Source organism: Nannobrachium achirus (assembly GCF_963921795.1).
Source record: "Nannobrachium achirus genome assembly, chromosome: 13".
NCBI lineage: Eukaryota > Metazoa > Chordata > Actinopteri > Myctophiformes > Myctophidae > Nannobrachium > Nannobrachium achirus.
In genome coordinates, this window is record NC_137833.1 from 6,699,983 (window position 1) to 6,718,656 (window position 18,674).

The 18,674-nt window shown below is 44.5% G+C and overlaps 1 protein-coding gene across 1 annotated transcript in view; it reads left to right on the top strand.

Moving 5' to 3' along the window:
- Positions 1-18,674, top strand: part of thbs2a (thrombospondin 2a) — a gene marked incomplete at both ends in the record, with an annotated part of 100,690 nt that overhangs the window by 54,674 nt on the left and 27,342 nt on the right. The window contains 4 exons of the mRNA XM_080740096.1: positions 6,283-6,423; positions 7,095-7,188; positions 11,267-11,437; positions 17,399-17,575. Of these exons, the coding sequence (XP_080596222.1) occupies positions 6,283-6,423; positions 7,095-7,188; positions 11,267-11,437; positions 17,399-17,575 (583 nt within the window). The remainder of the gene's footprint in view (positions 1-6,282; positions 6,424-7,094; positions 7,189-11,266; positions 11,438-17,398; positions 17,576-18,674) is intronic.

The window sequence follows — 18,674 nt, forward strand, 5'->3', positions numbered from 1 at the left end:
CTTATGCTGTCTCAGTAAACTCTACTTTTCTGAATTTAATGAGACTAAATAAGCGATTTAAACCGTTTTCCCAACGCCGTGGTTCATGTTTTATGTACCCTGGTTAGGTAATCACAGTCTAGGAGCTCGGAACTACCTTTACTTTTTGGATAAAATTTCGTTTCGAGCGCCACCTTTATAGGACCTCATCTCGGAGCACAACAGTATGCAGCGACGGGTGAGGTTCTATATGGGGCTAGGCTGAATCTGGAGTAGAAGTAAAAGTACTGAAAACTCTAAATACTCCAGCACAGTAAAAAATCCTCAAAAGTGTACATAAGTACAGTACTTGAGTAAATGTACATAGTTACTTTACACCACTGCACTTCGGTATGTCCACATTTTGAGTCCAAGAAAAGCCTTACGGTTGTACTTGAGTCATTCCTTCAGTGCAGTGAGCCAGTGTGCAGGTGGGTGGGTGGGTGTGTGTGTGTGTGTGTGTGTGTGTGTGTGTGTGTGTGTGTGTGTGTGTGTGTGTGTGTGTGTGTGTGTGTGTGTGTGTGTGTGTGTGTGTGTGTGGCCCAGACAGAAGGCAGTCCAGTGAGGTTACTAGGTAACCTACATTTAGTTTAAAAGCAAACAGTGAAGCCCTGTTTATACTTCGCTGTGCGGCGGTGTTCCACTCTGAAAATAGCCGATCTACAAGCTCATAATGCGGCGCCAAAAGCGACGCCTTGTGAGCATGTAGATCTGCTATTTTCACAATTTCTGCCTCTATGTATTTGACAATTTTGAACAATGTTTAATTGGTCATTTTAGAGGTGTTAAAAAGTCCTTAAATTGGCACTTAAGAAATGTGCAGATACCCTCTATACACTTAAACTTTATGTCGGTTTGTTTACAGCTGAGTGAGAAAACAATGTTTCACATAAAGTTAATCATCGTGGGACCCCCCCCAAAATAATTTGGGGACCCCCCCGGCCTGGGGGTCCCGACCCACAGGTTGAGAACCACTGCCCTAGTAGTACAGTCATGCTATATCCTTATGGTCTGAGGGAGGAGAAGGACGGACGGAGAGCTTTTTATGAGATGTGTAACTCGGGGATGTATAGGAAGTGTTCCCCTGGTCCCGGCCTGATGTCTGGCTGTGTTTAAAAGCAGGCCCTGAGCTTCCTTCCTCTGGGAGGGGGGGGGGGGGGGAGAGAGAGAGAGAGAGAGAGAGAGAGAGAGAGAGAGAGAGAGAGAGGGAGAGAGAGAGAGAGACTGGGCATGAACCTTGGGAAAAAAGAAAGGAGGAAGAAAAGAGGTCTGTGATGATGAGAAGGGTCCCTAAGGCTCTTCCAGACCAAGTGGTGTCTCGGATTGTAAGAGCTGCACGCACGCTATTATTGCCTGGGTGTATGTGTGTGTGTGTGTGTGTGCGCGCGATTGTGTGCATTCACACACACTCACACGTGCTTACACACATACACAGACAGTCTCTCACTCATGTGCACACGTGCATACAGTACACACAGGGGTGCCAATTGGGTATGGCAGGGGTATGCAGCTGCCATACCCTGGGTCCAGGGGGGAAAATAAAAGTTACCTTTAAATATAAATCCATTAAATGTCTCTTTGTCTATCTGTATTATGTTGTTAAATTACAGTAAAATAGCTAAAAATGGTCACTAACTAAATGGTCACTTTAACAAGGTATTGTGGCACGTTTAACATGCCAAGTTTAGCTGCACTTGAACAACCATTTCAGGCTGCCTTATCCAGCCCAAGAAACCGTAGAAACTGGGGGGGAAATAGAATGTACTTCTTAAGGTATGGCAACATGACTGGTGTCTTGCAAGACACCAGTCATGTTGCCATACCTTAGCTTTTTCTGAACTGACGCCACTGTATACACACATACCTGTGTCCTGTGTGCATGCGTGCATGCAAACACACATGCATACACACACAAGCATGCTTGACGGAGCACATGCCTGCGCACACACACACACGCGCGCGCTCACACACAGGCAGACACGCAGACACTCAGACAGACCTCTTGGCAGTAGGTCATTCTCTGACAGTTCTCCAGTCAGTGGCGTCAGTTCAGCAAAAGCTAGGGTATGGCAAAGTTGGGAGTCCTCATGGAAAAGAGGCATTACATTTTGTATAACACGGTTATATTGTGAAAATAGCAGATCTACATGCTCACACCGCCTCGCGCTGTGAGGTGTTGTGAGCATGTAGATCGTCTATTTTCACAATGTAAAAGAAAACGACTTCTGACAATTTTTTTACACAGGTTTCTACGGTTTCTTGGTCTGGATATGGCAGCCTGGAACGGTTGTTCAAGTGCAGCTAAACTTGGCATGTTAGTAAACGTGCCACAATTAACAATAATGAATTGCACCTGTGTGCAGCTGACCTGCGGAACCTGGGAATATACCATTCTGTCAAGATGGGGAGAATACAAGTGTGGAGAATACAATTATAATACCTTGTTAAAGTGACCATTTTGTTAAATGTTACATTTGTAGTTATTTTACTGTAATTTAACAACATAATAACCAGCACAGATAGACAACGAGACATTCATGGATTTACATTTAAAAGTAACATTTATTTCCCCCCCCCCCCTGGACCCAGGGTATGGCAGCTGCATACCCCTGCCATACCCAATTGACGCCTCAGTTCTCCAGGGTTCAGAAAGACAGCCGGTCAGATCCCCTGGTCTCCAACCGGGTCAGAGGTCAAGATGTGATGATAACCAAGCAACCAGGCGGTGTTCAGACTCCACCTAAACCCTTAGCACTACTGGAAAATCAATGACAATACATGAAGCTGGTTAGCATTTTTTTTTTTTTTTTTGCAGGGGTATGCAGCTGCCATACCCTGGGTCCAGGGGGGAAAATAAAAGTTACCTTTAAATATAAATCCATTAAATGTCTCTTTGTCTATCTGTATTATGTTGTTAAATTACAGTAAAATAGCTAAAAAAATGAACAAAATGGTCACTTTAACAAGGTATTGTGGCACGTTTAACATGCCAAGTTTAGCTGCACTTGAACAACCATTTCAGGCTGCCTTATCCAGCCCAAGAAACCGTAGAAACTGGGGGGGAAATAGAATGTACTTCTTAAGGTATGGCAACATGACTGGTGTCTTGCGCGCGTGCCTTCGTGCGCGTGCAAGACACCAGTCATGTTGCCATACCTTAGCTTTTTCTGAACTGACGCCACTGTATACACACATACCTGTGTCCTGTGTGCATGCGTGCATGCAAACACACATGCATACACACACAAGCATGCTTGACGGAGCACATGCTTGCGCACACACACGCGCGCGCGCGCTCACACACAGGCAGACACTCAGACAGACCTCTTGGCAGTAGGTCATTCTCTGACAGTTCTCCAGTCAGTGGCGTCAGTTCAGCAAAAGCTAGGGTATGGCAAAGATGGGAGTCCTCATGGAGGCATTACATTTTGTATAACACGGTTATATTGTGAAAATAGCAGATCTACATGCTCACAACGCCTCGCGCTGCGAGGCGTTGTGAGCATGTAGATCGGCTATTTTCACGATGTAAAAAAAAAACCGACTTTTGTAAATTTTTTACACAGGTTTCTACGGTTTCTTGGTCTGGATATGGCAGCCTGGAACAGTTGTTCAAGTGCAGCTAAACTTGGCATGTTAATAAACGTGCCACAATTAACAATAATGAATTGCACCTGTGTGCAGCTGACCTGCGGAACCTGGGAATATACCATTTTGTCAAGATGGGGAGAATACAAGTGTGGAGAATATAATTATAATACCTTGTTAAAGTGACCATTTTGTTAAATGTTGCATTTGTAGTTATTTTACTGTAATTTAACAACATAATAACCAGCACAGATAGACAAAGAGACATTCATGGATTTACATTTAAAAGTAACATTTATTTTCCCCCCTGGACCCAGGGTATGGCAGCTGCATACCCCTGCCATACCCAATTGACGCCTCAGTTCTCCAGGGTTCAGAAAGACAGCCGGTCAGATCCCCTGGTCTCCAACCGGGTCAGAGGTCAAGATGTGATGATAACCAAGCAACCAGGCGGTGTTCACACAGAAGCAACCATTTGAGTTACAAATGTTTCCTTTAAAAAAGATATATTCAAAGATTTGTCAAAATATTACATGATTTTTCAAAAAATAGCAGATCTACAAGCTCGCAGTGCTGCACTCGCATGTGCGCGCTGTGAGCTTGTATGTCTGCTATTTTTCGATAGATACACAACCATTACACACTCGCACGTACCGACACACGCACGCACACATGCACGCACGCACGCACGCACACACGCGCCCAGCCGCCCACACATGTTTACACACACAAAGAACACGACTCCAGACTATAAAAGCGTGCATTGCAACCCATTTTTGGACGCTACACTCCCTCTGCCGACCTGGGGAGAGAAACGGACTGACCTCATGCTTCCTTCTATGCATGAGGAGTCCAAGTCGCTTCTTTTCCCCTGACAGGGGGGAGTTTCCCCCGGGTGGACGTAGCGTAGCGCGTGGAAGGAACACGTTATTCCAACCAGTTCCTTTCCCCTCCGCCAGGCGCCCCGGCTGGCCAGGGGGAGGCAGTATAGAGACCAGCATTACTGCATGTTTTTTTTGTGAGGGTACCTACCCTAGGAGACACGGGGAGAACATGCAAACTTGTTTTATAACTGCATACCTGTGTGTTGTTGTGCCTCCGTCCAGACGGAGGAGAGCACGGTGATGAAGGGTTTAACTGTGTGTTGTGGTACTTCTGGACCAGGGGTCTTCAAAGTGGGTGACGGGGCACCCTGGGGTGCCGTGACGGCAGTCCAGGGGTGCCGCAAGATCATTTGATAATATTTGGAATTTATTTTGACACTTGAAAAAATATTATTTAGTATAATTTTAAACTTGAAGTACAAAGTTATTTTTCAGTCAGTTTCAGTCAACCAAAATGGCTGTTATCTTAACGTTTTCCTCGCAACATAATCACTAAAATATCGTCACTGTCGGGCAGAAACCTCATATCTCCAAGTTTCAAATGTGTCTTTTGCCCTGCTTCATCAAACAAGACCGTCGCACAAAACTAGTGAAAATAGCCGATCTACAAGCACACATCTGGAGGCGTTGTGTGCTTGTAGATCTGCTGTTTTCACTAGTTTAGTACATTTTATAGATGATAATACAAAACGAACGGTTTCCACCTGACAACGACGATATTCTATAAATATAAGGTGCTGGGAGTGAAAATTAGGGGTGCCTCGGATTAAAAACAAATATTTATGGGGTGCCCTGAGACAAAACAGTTTGGGAACCCCTGCTCTAGACGGAGGAGAACACTGTGATGAAGGGGTTAACTGTGTGTTGTTGTCCCTCCCTCCATGTAGACGGAGGAGAACACGGTGATGAAGGGGTTAACTGTGTGTTGTTGTCCTCCCTCCATGTAGACAGAGGAGAACACTGTGATGAAGGGGTTAACTGTGTGTTGTTGTCCTCCCTCCATGTAGACGGAGGAGAACACAGTGATGAAGGGGTTAACTGTGTGTTGTTGTCCCTCCCTCCATGTAGACGGAGGAGAACACAGTGATGAAGGGGTTAACTGTGTGGTGTTGTTGTCCTCCCTCCATGTAGACAGAGGAGAACTCGGTGATGAAGGGGTTAACTGTGTGTTGTTGTCCTCCCTCCATGTAGACGGAGGAGAACACAGTGATGAAGGGGTTAACTGTGTGTTGTTGTCCTCCCTCCATGTAGACGGAGGAGAACACAGTGATGAAGGGGTTAACTGTGTGTTGTTGTCCTCCCTCCATGTAGACAGAGGAGAACACCGTGATGAAGGGGTTAACTGTGTGTTGTTGTCCTCCCTCCATGTAGACAGAGGAGAACACAGTGATGAAGGGGTTAACTGTGTGGTGTTGTCCTCCCTCCATGTAGACAGAGGAGAACACAGTGATGAAGGGGTTAACTGTGTGTTGTTGTCCCTCCCTCCATGTAGACAGAGGAGAACATGGTGATGAAGGGGTTAACTGTGTGTTGTTGTCCTCCCTCCATGTAGACAGAGGAGAACCTGGTGATGAAGGGGTTAACTGTGTGTTGTTGTCCTCCCTCCATGTAGACAGAGGAGAACACAGTGATGAAGGGGTTAACTGTGTGTTGTTGTCCTCCCTCCATGTAGACGGAGGAGAACACAGTGATGAAGGGGTTAACTGTGTGTTGTTGTCCTCCCTCCATGTAGACAGAGGAGAACACAGTGATGAAGGGGTTAACTGTGTGTTGTTGTCCTCCCTCCATGTAGACAGAGGAGAACACTGTGATGAAGGAGGCTCTGGGGAAGATGAAGAACTCCAAGGAGAAGAACATGTGCTGGCAGGACGGACGGCTGTTCGACGACAAGGAGGACTGGGTGGTGGACAGCTGCACCAAGTGTACCTGCCAGGTAAACCGTTATACCAGGGGTCCTCGAGGGAGTTCCAGGGGGTCCCCATGCAGCTAAATGATAGTTAGGAACCTAACCTAGGAGGACTGGGTGGTGGACAGCTGCACCAAGTGTACAGGACCTGCCAGGTACTGTACAACCCTATATAGTCCATGATTCCATTTGCAAAATCCGTAGGGCAATTTTTGGCAGCTGCTGACATTTTGTCTCATTCACTTACTATACACTATACTTAGGAATACCCCCAAAAAAATCTGCTTTAAGTAGCATGTGAGGGGTGAAACTAGGGTTTTTTAATGATTCTGAATCCAATGCAAGCATTTGTTTTGCATGAAAAACATTCCTTGTGCTGTTAAAAGGTAACCTGACTTTCGCCAGATAGTTGCACTTTCTCGGTTTGGTGTCCCTCCCATCGAGTCTCTTTATTAGAACTTGGGTTTCTAATGTCCAATCAAAAGGCTGCATTTCGAGCGAACCCGCCTCACACCGCTCCTGATTGGTCGAGCGGCTGCTATGCTCTCGCATTTTGTAAACAAACATGGCGGACCCCATGTCCGACGCGAGTTCACAAATCTCAAATAAAAGCTGCATTAAGCGAAGTTTTATCTGAAATCAACGGCATCTCATAACTTAAAAACGAACAACAGTTTCTTGTTGCTTATTGATTGCAGGAGTCCAAGATCGTGTGCCACCAGATCACATGCCCGCCGGTGGCCTGTGCCAACCCTACGTTTATAGATGGCGAGTGTTGTCCCGTGTGTATGCGTAAGTACTGAACGTTATGCTCTGTTAGCCATTCACACACACACACACACACACACACACACACACACACACACACACACACACACACACACACACACACACACACACACACACACACATGCACGCCACGCTCACACGCTCACACACATGCAGGCACGTGCACACATAGACACCAAAGGGGGCTTGAGCCCCCGCCCTTTTATCCGTCTGTAAAAAGTGCCCTCTTCAGACCAATGCAGTTTTTACTATGGCGAAAGAAATGCAAATGCCCCCTCTTTCCATGCCATACCTGAAGGCAGCATTCAAGAGAATTAATTGCCTTGTCCAAACTCTCCTGACCTTGAATGCAACGCGACGCATTGTGAGCGTGAAGGTCTGCTATTTTTAATATTTTCACCAAAAGGCCCTTTTAGAAATGTCAGCCCCTGCCTTTCTAACATTCTCTGCACGTCCCTGCACACGTGCACACACATTCCAATAATGAGGCCAGTAAATCACAGATCTATGGGGCTTTTAAGCCGTGACATCATTTTGTAGGCAGAGGAGAACTCTGCCCCCAGAGCATTTTATGTCCCTCGCTATTTCAACAGATCCGAGACAAAAATAACGACTAAAGTATAATTCTAACACTTTCCTTTCAACAACAAAGAGAAGAAAAATGTGTAAATAGAAAAAAGATTCACGGAAACTGGGGGCAGAAATTCTCCTCTGCCTACAAAATGATGTCATACTTAACAGCCCCATATTTCTATCTATCTATCTATCTATCTATCTATCTATCTATCTATCTATCTTTCTATCTATCTATCTATCTATCTATCTATCTATCTATCTATCTATCTGTCACTCTAAAAGTACTCTATCTTCACTTCAGCTTTGTGCAGGGGGGGGGGGGGGGGGGGGGGTGACCTCTTGAGTACATGGCCCTTTTATGCTGGAAAATCTATATTCCATGCATGTTAACTTTTAATAATGCGGTGCTGTTCTAGCTTATTTGTCTTTGTCAGCCAACCGCATATTTTATTGGTGAAAAATTAACCGTGCTCCAAAAATGGCTACTGCAGCCTTTTTACTGTTGAGGTGATGTCATAGGATAATACTGACTTAACATCACCCCCGCTGCTTCCATGTTTGCTCTCTCCTCTAAAAACACTTAAGCCGCTGTTTCTCCAAACCCTTACGGGTCCATTTGGTTCCATTCGTACGCTCTCAGACAGGGACGTGCAGAGAATGTTAAAGAGGCAGGGGCTGACATTAATTATTTTCTAAAAGGACGTTTTGCTGAAACTATTGAAAACAGCAGACCTCCAAAGCTTCTTCCAACATAAGATGCTGCATGCATTCAAGTTCAGGAGAGTTTGGACAAGGCAATTTTACTGAGCGCTGCCTTCAGCTATGGCATGGAAAGAGGGTTTTGATTGATTGATTGATTGAAGGCTTTATTAGAAGTTTGCATAGGAAAATGTACAGATTCATGACGGTACAGTTCACTGGTACAAGGTCTACTAAAAGGAGATCCATGAAAAGACTAAGCTTATTTCAACAGGAAACCATTTAAGTATCTCATATAACATTGAATGACAGACAAATAGAACACAGTACTATGCAGTAGACATGTAAAGAAAAAAAGAAAGAAAAAGAAAACAGTAGGTCTATACAATCAGTAAGTACAGTATATACAATATATACAAGGAAGGGGCAGGTAACAGTAAGTCTAAACAATCAGTATGTACAGTATATACAAGGAAGGGGCAGGGAGGGTAGGGTTGGGCTAGGTTTTTACCAGTTGTGAACGGCTGCTGCCTGTAAGTGGTTTTTTAGGGCAATTTTAAAGGATGCTAGTGATCCACACTCCTTTATGGCCTTCGGTAAGGCATTCCACATTTTTGTGGTATAGCAGAAGAACGAGTTCGACCCTTTCTTTGAGTTGACTCTGGGTTGAACGTGATCTGTGGCACTGCCTCTGGTGTTGTAATTATGGACATCCTTAACGTTTATAAAGTATTTTGACAGGTACTTGGGTATCATAGTGGTGTAGTGTATCTTGTACACCAGTCCCATTGCAAGTTGCTGTACTCTGTCATCTACTCTGAGCCACCCCACTCTTAACTGGTGAGTAGCGGTGAGGTGAGTCTGATTGGGAAGGTTAAGCAGGACCCTAATTAGTTTATTTTGGGCTGTTTGGAGTTTAGTTTTTAGGGCTTGTGGGGCGTCACGATACCATACGTGGACTCCATAGTCAAAGAGGGGCTGGATTATTGCACCAGCTATGGTCTTCAGTGTGTTGAAGTTGACCATTGGGGCGATCCTCTGTAGGAAACGAGTTCGTTGGTTGATTTTTTGTATTACTTTTGAAGTCATCTTTTCGCTGGAAAGATTAGCTTCAAGGATACATCCTAAGTAAGAGATTTCGTTTTTTCGTGTTATGACCTTGTCACCCACTTTGATTGTGAAGTTCTCTACACTTCACAATCATTTATTGTGAAGTGCATTTATTTCACCATAGTAAAAACGGCATTCATGGTCTGGAGAGGGCACTTTTTACAGACAGTCAAAGGGCAGGGGCTCAAGCCCCCTTTGATGTCTATGTGTGCACGTGCCTGCCTTCAGAGTTAAATAAACACTGGGGATTCACAGTAACCAACTCAGTGGTTATGTCGGAGATTGGAGGGCCGGGGGTTCGATTCCCCGGCCGGGTCGTATAACCAAAGCCTGTATAAATGGGACCCAGTGCCTCCTTGCTTGGCACTCAGCATCAAGGGGGTCCCTGCGACGTGCTAGTGTCATGTCCAGGGGGTCCCTGCGACGTGCTAGTGTCATGTCCAGGGGGTGTACACTTGTACATCAAGCTGCCGATCACATAGGGACTGTTAAGTATGACATCATTTTGTAGGCAGAGGAGAATTTCTGCCCCCAGTTTCCGTGAATCTTTTTACTATTTTTACTATTTACACATTTTTCTTCTCTTTGTTGTTGAAAGGAAAGTGTTAGAATTATACTTTAGTCGTTATTTTTGTCTCGGATCTGTTGAAATAGCGAGGGAGAGAAAATGCTCTGGGGGCAGAGTTCTCCTCTGCCTACAAAATGATGTCACGGCTTAAAAGCCCCCATCTGCCCTATGGGCCACATGGCTCGTTAAGGCTTACTATTATAATTATGAGGTCCCATGAGATTTTAAATCATATCCAACGGGGGTCCGTGGCCTATTACTGTACATTACTGTACGTATCAAACTGGGGGTCCTTGAAATTGAATAGCCTGTGTACAAGCTCAGTGTAAACATGCAGATCAACAGTTTTTTTTTCTTTCTTTTTTTTCAACAAAGACTTATAGAGAATGTTGTACCATGTGCTTGTCATGTGTGTGTCCAGCTAAAGACAGTGTACCATTAGAGGCTGTCACGATTTTGACATTTTACATGAGGATTCATTGCCACTCAAACAATTGCGATTAACAATTTAATTGTGTTTTGTCGCTGACCATTGCATTTCTGTTTGGCCATTAAACGAAACGGGTATTTCTTACATTGATGCTCCTACATATTATCATGTAAGCACCAGTTTAAGTTACTTTCCATCCCTCATATACTGTGTGCACAGTGCACACCCCATAACCCACACACTGCACATCATTTCAGAGCTCATATCTTTGAACGGGTAAGGGCTAGTCTATAAAATGTACTAAAGTAGTGAAAACAGCCGATCTACAAGCACACAACGCCTTGCATCACTAGTTTTTTCGACAGTCTTGTATGATGAAGCAGGGCTTTGCTTTACCAAAAGACGTACACATTTGAAACTTGGAGATACGAGGTTTCTGCCCGACAGTGACGATATTTTAGTGATTATGTTGCGAGGACAACGTTGAGATAACAGCCATTTTGGTTAGAACTGACTGAAAATAACTTTGTACTTCAAGTTTAAAACAATACTAAATATTTTTTCAAGTGTCCAAATAAATTCCAAATATTATCAAATAATCTTGCGGCACCCCTGGACTGCCGTCGCGGCACCCCAGGGTGCCCCAGTCATCCACTTTGAAAACCCCTGTACTATGTGGTTGTCGTGTGTGTGTCCAGCTAAGGACAGCGAGGACGGCTGGTCCCCGTGGTCGGAGTGGACGGAGTGCACGGTGACGTGCGGGACGGGCACGCAGCAGAGGGGCCGTTCGTGCGACGCCACCAGCAACCCCTGCTCCGGAGCCTCCATACAGACCCGCAAGTGCAGCCTGAGCAAGTGTGACAGCCGAGGTGAGTCCTGTGTTGTTCATCTACTGCAGTGGAATCACAATCCTTATCGGAATACATGGTCCTGTTGTGGGCACTTAAGCACTGTAATGTTAAATTGGCTGTTTTTTTTTTCCCCTTCAAAATGTAAATAGAAAATTGATGATCTATTATTATTACCACAAATAGATTAGCTGAAACAACAGTAAACATGGACTTCTCGTGTTTCTAGTAAAGATTCAACGGCGGGTTGTGAATGACAACGACAATGATGGGTTGTAACATACAATCACAAGGATCATATGACCGGACGCTGCAACTTATAATGCCCATGCAGGACTCTTGCTCGGGGAGGAGGAGGGCACCGGCGCCTCTCTACCATAGAAATGCATGGTACGTGGCGGCACAGTTGGTAGCACTGTCCCTCACAGGTAGGGTAGGTACCCTCACAAAAACATGCAGTAATCCTGGTCTCTATACTGCCCCCCCTTGGCCAAGTGGGGCGCCTGATGGAGGGGAAAGGAACTGGTTGGAATAACGTGTTCCTTCCACGCGTTACGTCCGACCGGGGAACCCCCCCCCCCCCCCCCCCCCCCCTGTGAGCTGATAAGAAGCGGCCTGCTCACTCCTCATGCACTGAAGGAAGCATGAGCTCAGTTCGGGGCCCTCCCCAGGTTGGCAGAGGGAGTGTAACGCCCAGGATTACAGCTTAGGGCTAGGCAACTGGCACTGGGTGAAAAATGGGTTACAAAAATCTTGGTATAAAAATGTAGATGAAAAAGGAAAGACTGACGGCACAAAGTACTGTATATTGCACTGGTCTACTGTACGACCGTCTTCATTGATAAGGTACAGTAACACAGACCAGGGTCTCCTCCACCCATCGTCCCCGGTACCGTCTCTAAACCCTGATGAATGATGACATGATCTCCAAAGTATACGTGGCTGCCAATAAACAGTGACGTAGCGCCAGCAGCTGTTCTTTTTACTGTACGACACGCGAGGGGATGAAGATGAAGTAACTTGTAGAGACGTTGAACAATACAGACATCCCGTATCGGGTGGAGTTGGATTGGAAATGACATCTTCAACTGCGTCTTTGCACAACGGAGCTGCAGAGTCTTAGGAGTGCTCTCTCTCTCTCTCTCTCTCTCTCTCTCTCTCTCTGTTTTGACATGTATTTACTAGGGGTGTAACGATATAGTAACTGTATCGAAATATCGTTTTTAACTAAAAAAATCTAAGTATATCGAAATGAAAACAGCTAAAATCGGATCGGATCGTTTTATTTTGTATCGTATCGAATCGGCAGTGCAAAGAATCGATTGTATCGATACTACCTACTTGTGCATTGTATCTAGCATTTTTTAGAAGAATATTTTTTAAAGGAGGGGTTTAATTACTTTTCCTTTCCATATAGCTACACTGGTCTATCGATACATGTGTGTAATCTCTGGGTTCATGTCAACGTGCTGGTTTGTCAATATACAATGTCCATGTATTTGGCAAAAAGTACTGTCATTTTTAAGGCTGCAGCCACACCAAAATACCTAGAGTGAAATCCGCCAATGCATTTCAATGAGAATGGAGTGTTTTTTTTTTTTTGCAGAATTCCTCATACCTGCATGAAACCGCTCCATTCTCATTGAAATGCATTGGCGGATTCCACTCTAGGTATTTTGATGTGCTGCAGCCTTACTTAACCCTTCTTGTGCCTATCCCGAACAAGTTCGGCTTTATTTCAATCCAATACAATATTTTTTTTGCTATTTTACTTACCCTGAGCTGCTTGTAGAGATGTGGGTGGTCCTGGGTCGTCCTCCGCTTTCCAACGAGAGATGCTAGATGGTCTGACGATTTATTCCATTGAAAATGGTTTAAAATAAAGTTTAGAGCCCCCCCAAAAAACCTCAATCTATACTGTCGGCGGCGCGACGTATTCCGGGGTGCCTATCCCGATCTATTCCGGGATATTTAATAAAATGAATTAATTAATCGGAGGCCTCAACGAAGCCCCGGTCTAAATTTCCATCCATGGCCGGGGCCGAGACTCGGCCATCCACGGCCCGTAATCGGGCAACGCCGCCGCATCGCGCCGCCGAATCCAATACAAAGTCACATCTTTAGAGAGCATTTTCTCTGAATTGTGTTCCCAGACCAAAGACAAAGTTTTTTTGCAACTAAAATAGCTTCAGATCGGGCTTCTAAAAAATAAAGAAGCTAATGGCTAAGTGTTAGCTAACTTGCTCCTCTCGTCATACATAACAGTGGCTGTAGTGAAATCACAAGGCACTACAGGCAGTGTCGACGGAAGCTACAGCGAAGGCCTATACAGATATTTCTGGCACTCTAGCGGCACCTTGTGGCCCGGTGCACTGTATGGGTTAAGTGAAAGTATCGATACTGCAATACTAGCAATACTATTTTAACAAGTAGAAGTCCGGAATTGAAAATACAAAAATGTTGCTATCAAAATGTATTTTAAGTACAAAAAGTAGAAAGTACTCATTATGCAGAATGTTTCTAGTAAGTTTTCAAATGAATGAAACGTACACAAATATTTTGAAAATAGCTGATCTACAAGCTGACAATGCATCGCATCGAGACGCATTGTGAGCTTGTAGATCGGCTATTTTCAAATGGCCGAAATGTATAGGGCTATAGTGGTTACTGTATGTTTTGTATAAATTAACCAAAATCGACAAATTAACTACCGTAGTAACTACAGTTTTCAAATAATTGTGGTCCAGTAAAAGTACAATATTTAGCTACTTTCCACCAGGGACGTGCTGGCCATTGGGAAAAGCGGGACAACTCCCGAACGGCCGGTTCATTCCCGGACGGTCCAGGCCGGCCATTAGGAAAAAAATAAACTCTTTTCACAAAAGTAAAAAATTAAACTGTTTGCACAAAAGTAGTGAAAACAGCCGATCTACAAGCACACAACGCCTCGCGGTGCGAGGCGTTGTGTGCTTGTAGATCGGCTGTTTTCACTAGTTTAAATCATTTTTAAAATGATAAATACAAAACAAACGGTTTTGGACATACAAGGTTTCCACCCGACAACGACAAAATATAACTCATGTAATTGGCCCAATGGCTTGTCACTTGTCATGATCTGAAATGGCAAATCTTTGAGTAGCAGCAATGAGGGCCTCTACAACTCTTTTTCACGGGCTGAATCAGGGGCCCAGCATGTCCCTGCCTTCCACCACTGTTTACACATTATGCAGCTGATCAGTGAAGGGTGGGGACAGCATGGTCTGGTTGGAGGCTTCGGCCCTGCCCAGCTGACGTAGATTCCAAACAGAGTGCTGGAGCGTACGATGATTCATAGTCCTACCACCGACTGAATGACACATCCTCGATGAATTTATTTGTTCAATCATTTCAGTATGGCGTGTGCAGGGGCAAAGTTTAGTTTGGGGGTCCCAGGGGATGGCTCTATGGACGGCAGCCATATTGGAAAGAGATCAGCCCCCTTCCTTAAAGGGGAAGACCACCCATTTTCAATATTGAACTGTGTCATTAATATACCTTAGAGGAGTTGTGTGGAAATAGAAAAAAAGTTCCCCCCCTTCTGTGTTGCCTAGAACTGGAGGATGGATTTGGGGGTTTGCATTGTAAAGTACAACTTGATGACATCACACATTGTACTTTACAATACAAATCCCAAAATCAATCCTCCAGTTCTAGGCAACACAGAAGGGGGGGAACTTTTTTTCTATTTCCACACAACTCCTCTAAGGTATATTAATGACATATTTCAATATTGAAAATGGGTGGTCTTCCCCTTTAAGTATCATGCATAGTAATACATAAGGACCGCAAGTCTACGCTAGAAACGGAGGGGGAGGTCCGTTTGGTGTCCGTTCTTTCTCCCTGTCCGTAGGCTAGCGGACAACACCCAACCCAACGTATTAAAACCGATTAAAACGTACGTACGCATGAACTACCCGTGGCGAACCTTTGTCAACCGTAGGGGCAGTAGTGTGGAAAAAACATGTACCTCTGCGAAAAGAGCGAAAAGATCTCATTCTTATACCTCTGATACCAACATGGAAAGCTCCGTGGCTTGAACGCCATTCCAGAGATTGGAGAGATGGGGGGGGGGGCTACTGGAGCTGAGTGTGGTTCATTCAGCCAACTTGTGTTTTGAATGGTATTATCCTCTGACTGGCTGGTGATATGACGTTAACTGACACAAAGTACAATATAAACAGACTTGGTGTGGATGACAGAGACATTAGAGTGAAATCCTGGTCGCGGTGCGCTGAGAATCTCTTGTAGCTCTGTGCTGTGAGGCGCAATATGTGGCCAAAGACTGAAAAGGCTAACCTTCCCTAACTATATGTGATTTCAAGGACCACCATAACTCTGAGAGTGTACCGATGGAACCAAATAGAGAGTTACAGACCCATAAGGGGCCATTTGGAACCCCCTCGAGGACACTTTGAGACCCACCGGTGAAGCAGAGAGTTTACACTGAGCCAACGTGCACAATATCAGCACCCTGACTCTGTCTGCCCATTTTCTGTGCATCAATTTCTGTATCTTTTATCCGTAATTCTCTACCTCTAAATGTTTTTAAACCACACTAATCTGATTCAAAAGAAGTAAAAATAGCAGATCTAAAAATAGCAGATCTACAAGCTCAATACGCATCGCACTGCGATGCGTTTTGAGCTTGTAGATCGGCTATTTTTGCTTCTTTTGAATTGGAATCCTGAATTATTTTTTGTAATTTTTTAATTGGAATCCTGAAATGTAACATTTTTATTTAATTTGAAACGCATTTAGTTATATAGTCATGTTAACTTTATGAACCTAAATACAAATAACTTGTAAAAAAACTTGTAAAAAAAATGTAATACTACTATACTAGTCATTAAAGCTACTAATATAGACTGATGGAATTAAAGCAGTTCATGTTTGCAATTGTAACAGCTGACATCACTAATATCAGTATTCCGGTATTAACCTGCGGACCGCAGTAAGCGAAGGTGGGGGCCGCATGTGGCCCCCGGGCCGCCAGTTACCCATGTATGCTGTGTAGGCGAACATGTTCAAAGGGTTTAACACTCTGTAGTGTATGTATAGCCATAAATTATAACTACCAGGAGATGTCGCTAATATTCGGATGTTATGTCTCTCCTGGAGTTATAAGGCAGAGTCATATGGCTCTCGCTGGTTGAGCCCCAACGTCCACATTCGGCTCAAAACATGTACAAATCAATAAGTTGCTCACCGCATCGTCGAAACAGCTTTATATCTACCGGTGAGCCCACTCGTTGGCATGTGTTAGTCCATATGTTTCTAATAAATTAATGTTTACTCAAACTTCTCTGAGACTCGCGTTTCCTCGTCGGAATGCTTCCGCCTGCAGAACGCTTCAGAACTACAGAACGTTGGAATAGTTCCGCATACAAAAACGTCATGTCCTAGTATGAGCGAATCGCAACGGCGATCAACATCACGTGACATGTTCGGCCATTTTTACCCAAGCAGTTCAAAAACAAGGAAAGCGATGAGACGCTGAGAAGTTTGAGTAAAAAAAAAAAAAAACGTCGATGACGTCAGCGACGGCAGCAAATCTGGACAGCCTGTTTTGAGAACCCGTGGGATGCTTTTAACCTCCGCCTTCCCAAAACCAGAGAAAGACACAATGGTCAGAAATGGGACTTTGTGAGGATAGAAGGTGCTAGTGGGACCCCAAAAAAAGGTTTTAAAATAGGAAAAGTGAAATTTCATGGTGTATCACCTTTAAATGGTACCGGATATGCAGCTCAGTCCCAGTGCATGACAGAGGACGATATCACGTCAAATGTAAATCTCCATGATACGATTATCGTGAGTGTTTTTTTAATCAAGATTAACGATAACATCGCTTATCGTCCCATCCCTGCTGTCTTGTCGACGGTGTGTTGTTGTTGTTGGGATGATTTCCAGAGCGCTCAAGTTTCCGATTGTTTTTTGTCCACGCAGTTCGCCAGGACGGTAGGTGGAGCCTGTGGTCGCCCTGGTCGTCGTGTTCGGTCACCTGCGGCGAGGGCCAGATCACCAGGATCCGCCACTGCAACGCCCCCATGCCGCAGCTAGGGGGCAAAGACTGCGACGGCAACGGCAGAGAGACCCAGCGCTGCGACGCCAAGCCCTGTCCTAGTGAGTATGACTGTTAAATTTTTTGGGGGGAAATTTAAAAATAAATAAACAAGAAAGATTCTGTGAAATTGCAAGTGTGGTTGCATATTTATAGTCTGGATAGACCAGGGTTCTTCAACAGGGGGTCCGGGACCCCTAGGGGGTCCTCAGAGTTACTACAGGGGGGCGGTCAAATCTTTGAGTAATTATTTTAAATTAAAAACTTTTAACCCTCGCATCCCTATTCTGAGGAGAACTTTAACCAAAAATAGCAGATCTACAAGCTCAAGGCGTTAAGAGCTTGTAGATCTGCTATTTTCAGCAAAGAGGTTTGGTGTAGAGGTCAAAAAGAGCAGACCAAGTACAGATAGTGAAAGCTCAAGTTTATTACATATTGACGATTGAAGTGGATAAAATGTCTGAAAAAAAACATTAACACAAATCCAACATAGACAGACGACAGTGCTGTCAAACAAGTCTATGAAAATCTGCATAAGGCATTTATACAGTATTTGGTGGGGGTCCCTGCTTCATCTTTCTCTCTCAGTTAAGGGGTCCTTGGCCTGAAAACGTTGAAGACCCCTGGGATAGACAAAATGTCATACATGTATGAAGCTTGACCAATCCTCAGTCAAGCTTGCACTCCTCCATTGAACTCAATGGACTTACCCTAAAGTGTTACTCTATCAAGGTGGAAGAGAACAATAAATGGTGTGTTGCCCTAATAGGCAACCACACTAATATATATATATAAACTAGACCAGGTCAACCTGGTTGTGCCAGACCCCGGTTCTGCCAACCCCCTGTCTGTCCCTTTATAGGCTGTCTGTCCCTCCCTCATGTCATCATCATTTGTGACATCATGAAGGCTTTGTCTGTCGGTCCCGGTTCTGCCAACCCCCTGTCTGTCATCATCATTTATGACATCATGCCTTTTGTAGGCATGTCATCATCATGTCATCATCATATATACCCTTTATATAGAAAACCCGGACAGACCGACATTTGCTTATGTAGGCCTACCCATTTCATGGGTCTGGCAAAAAATCAAACCTCGGTTCGAAGTGAAGCGGTGAACTTTTATTCTATGTGTTCTAGAGTTATGAACTCTGTGATCTAT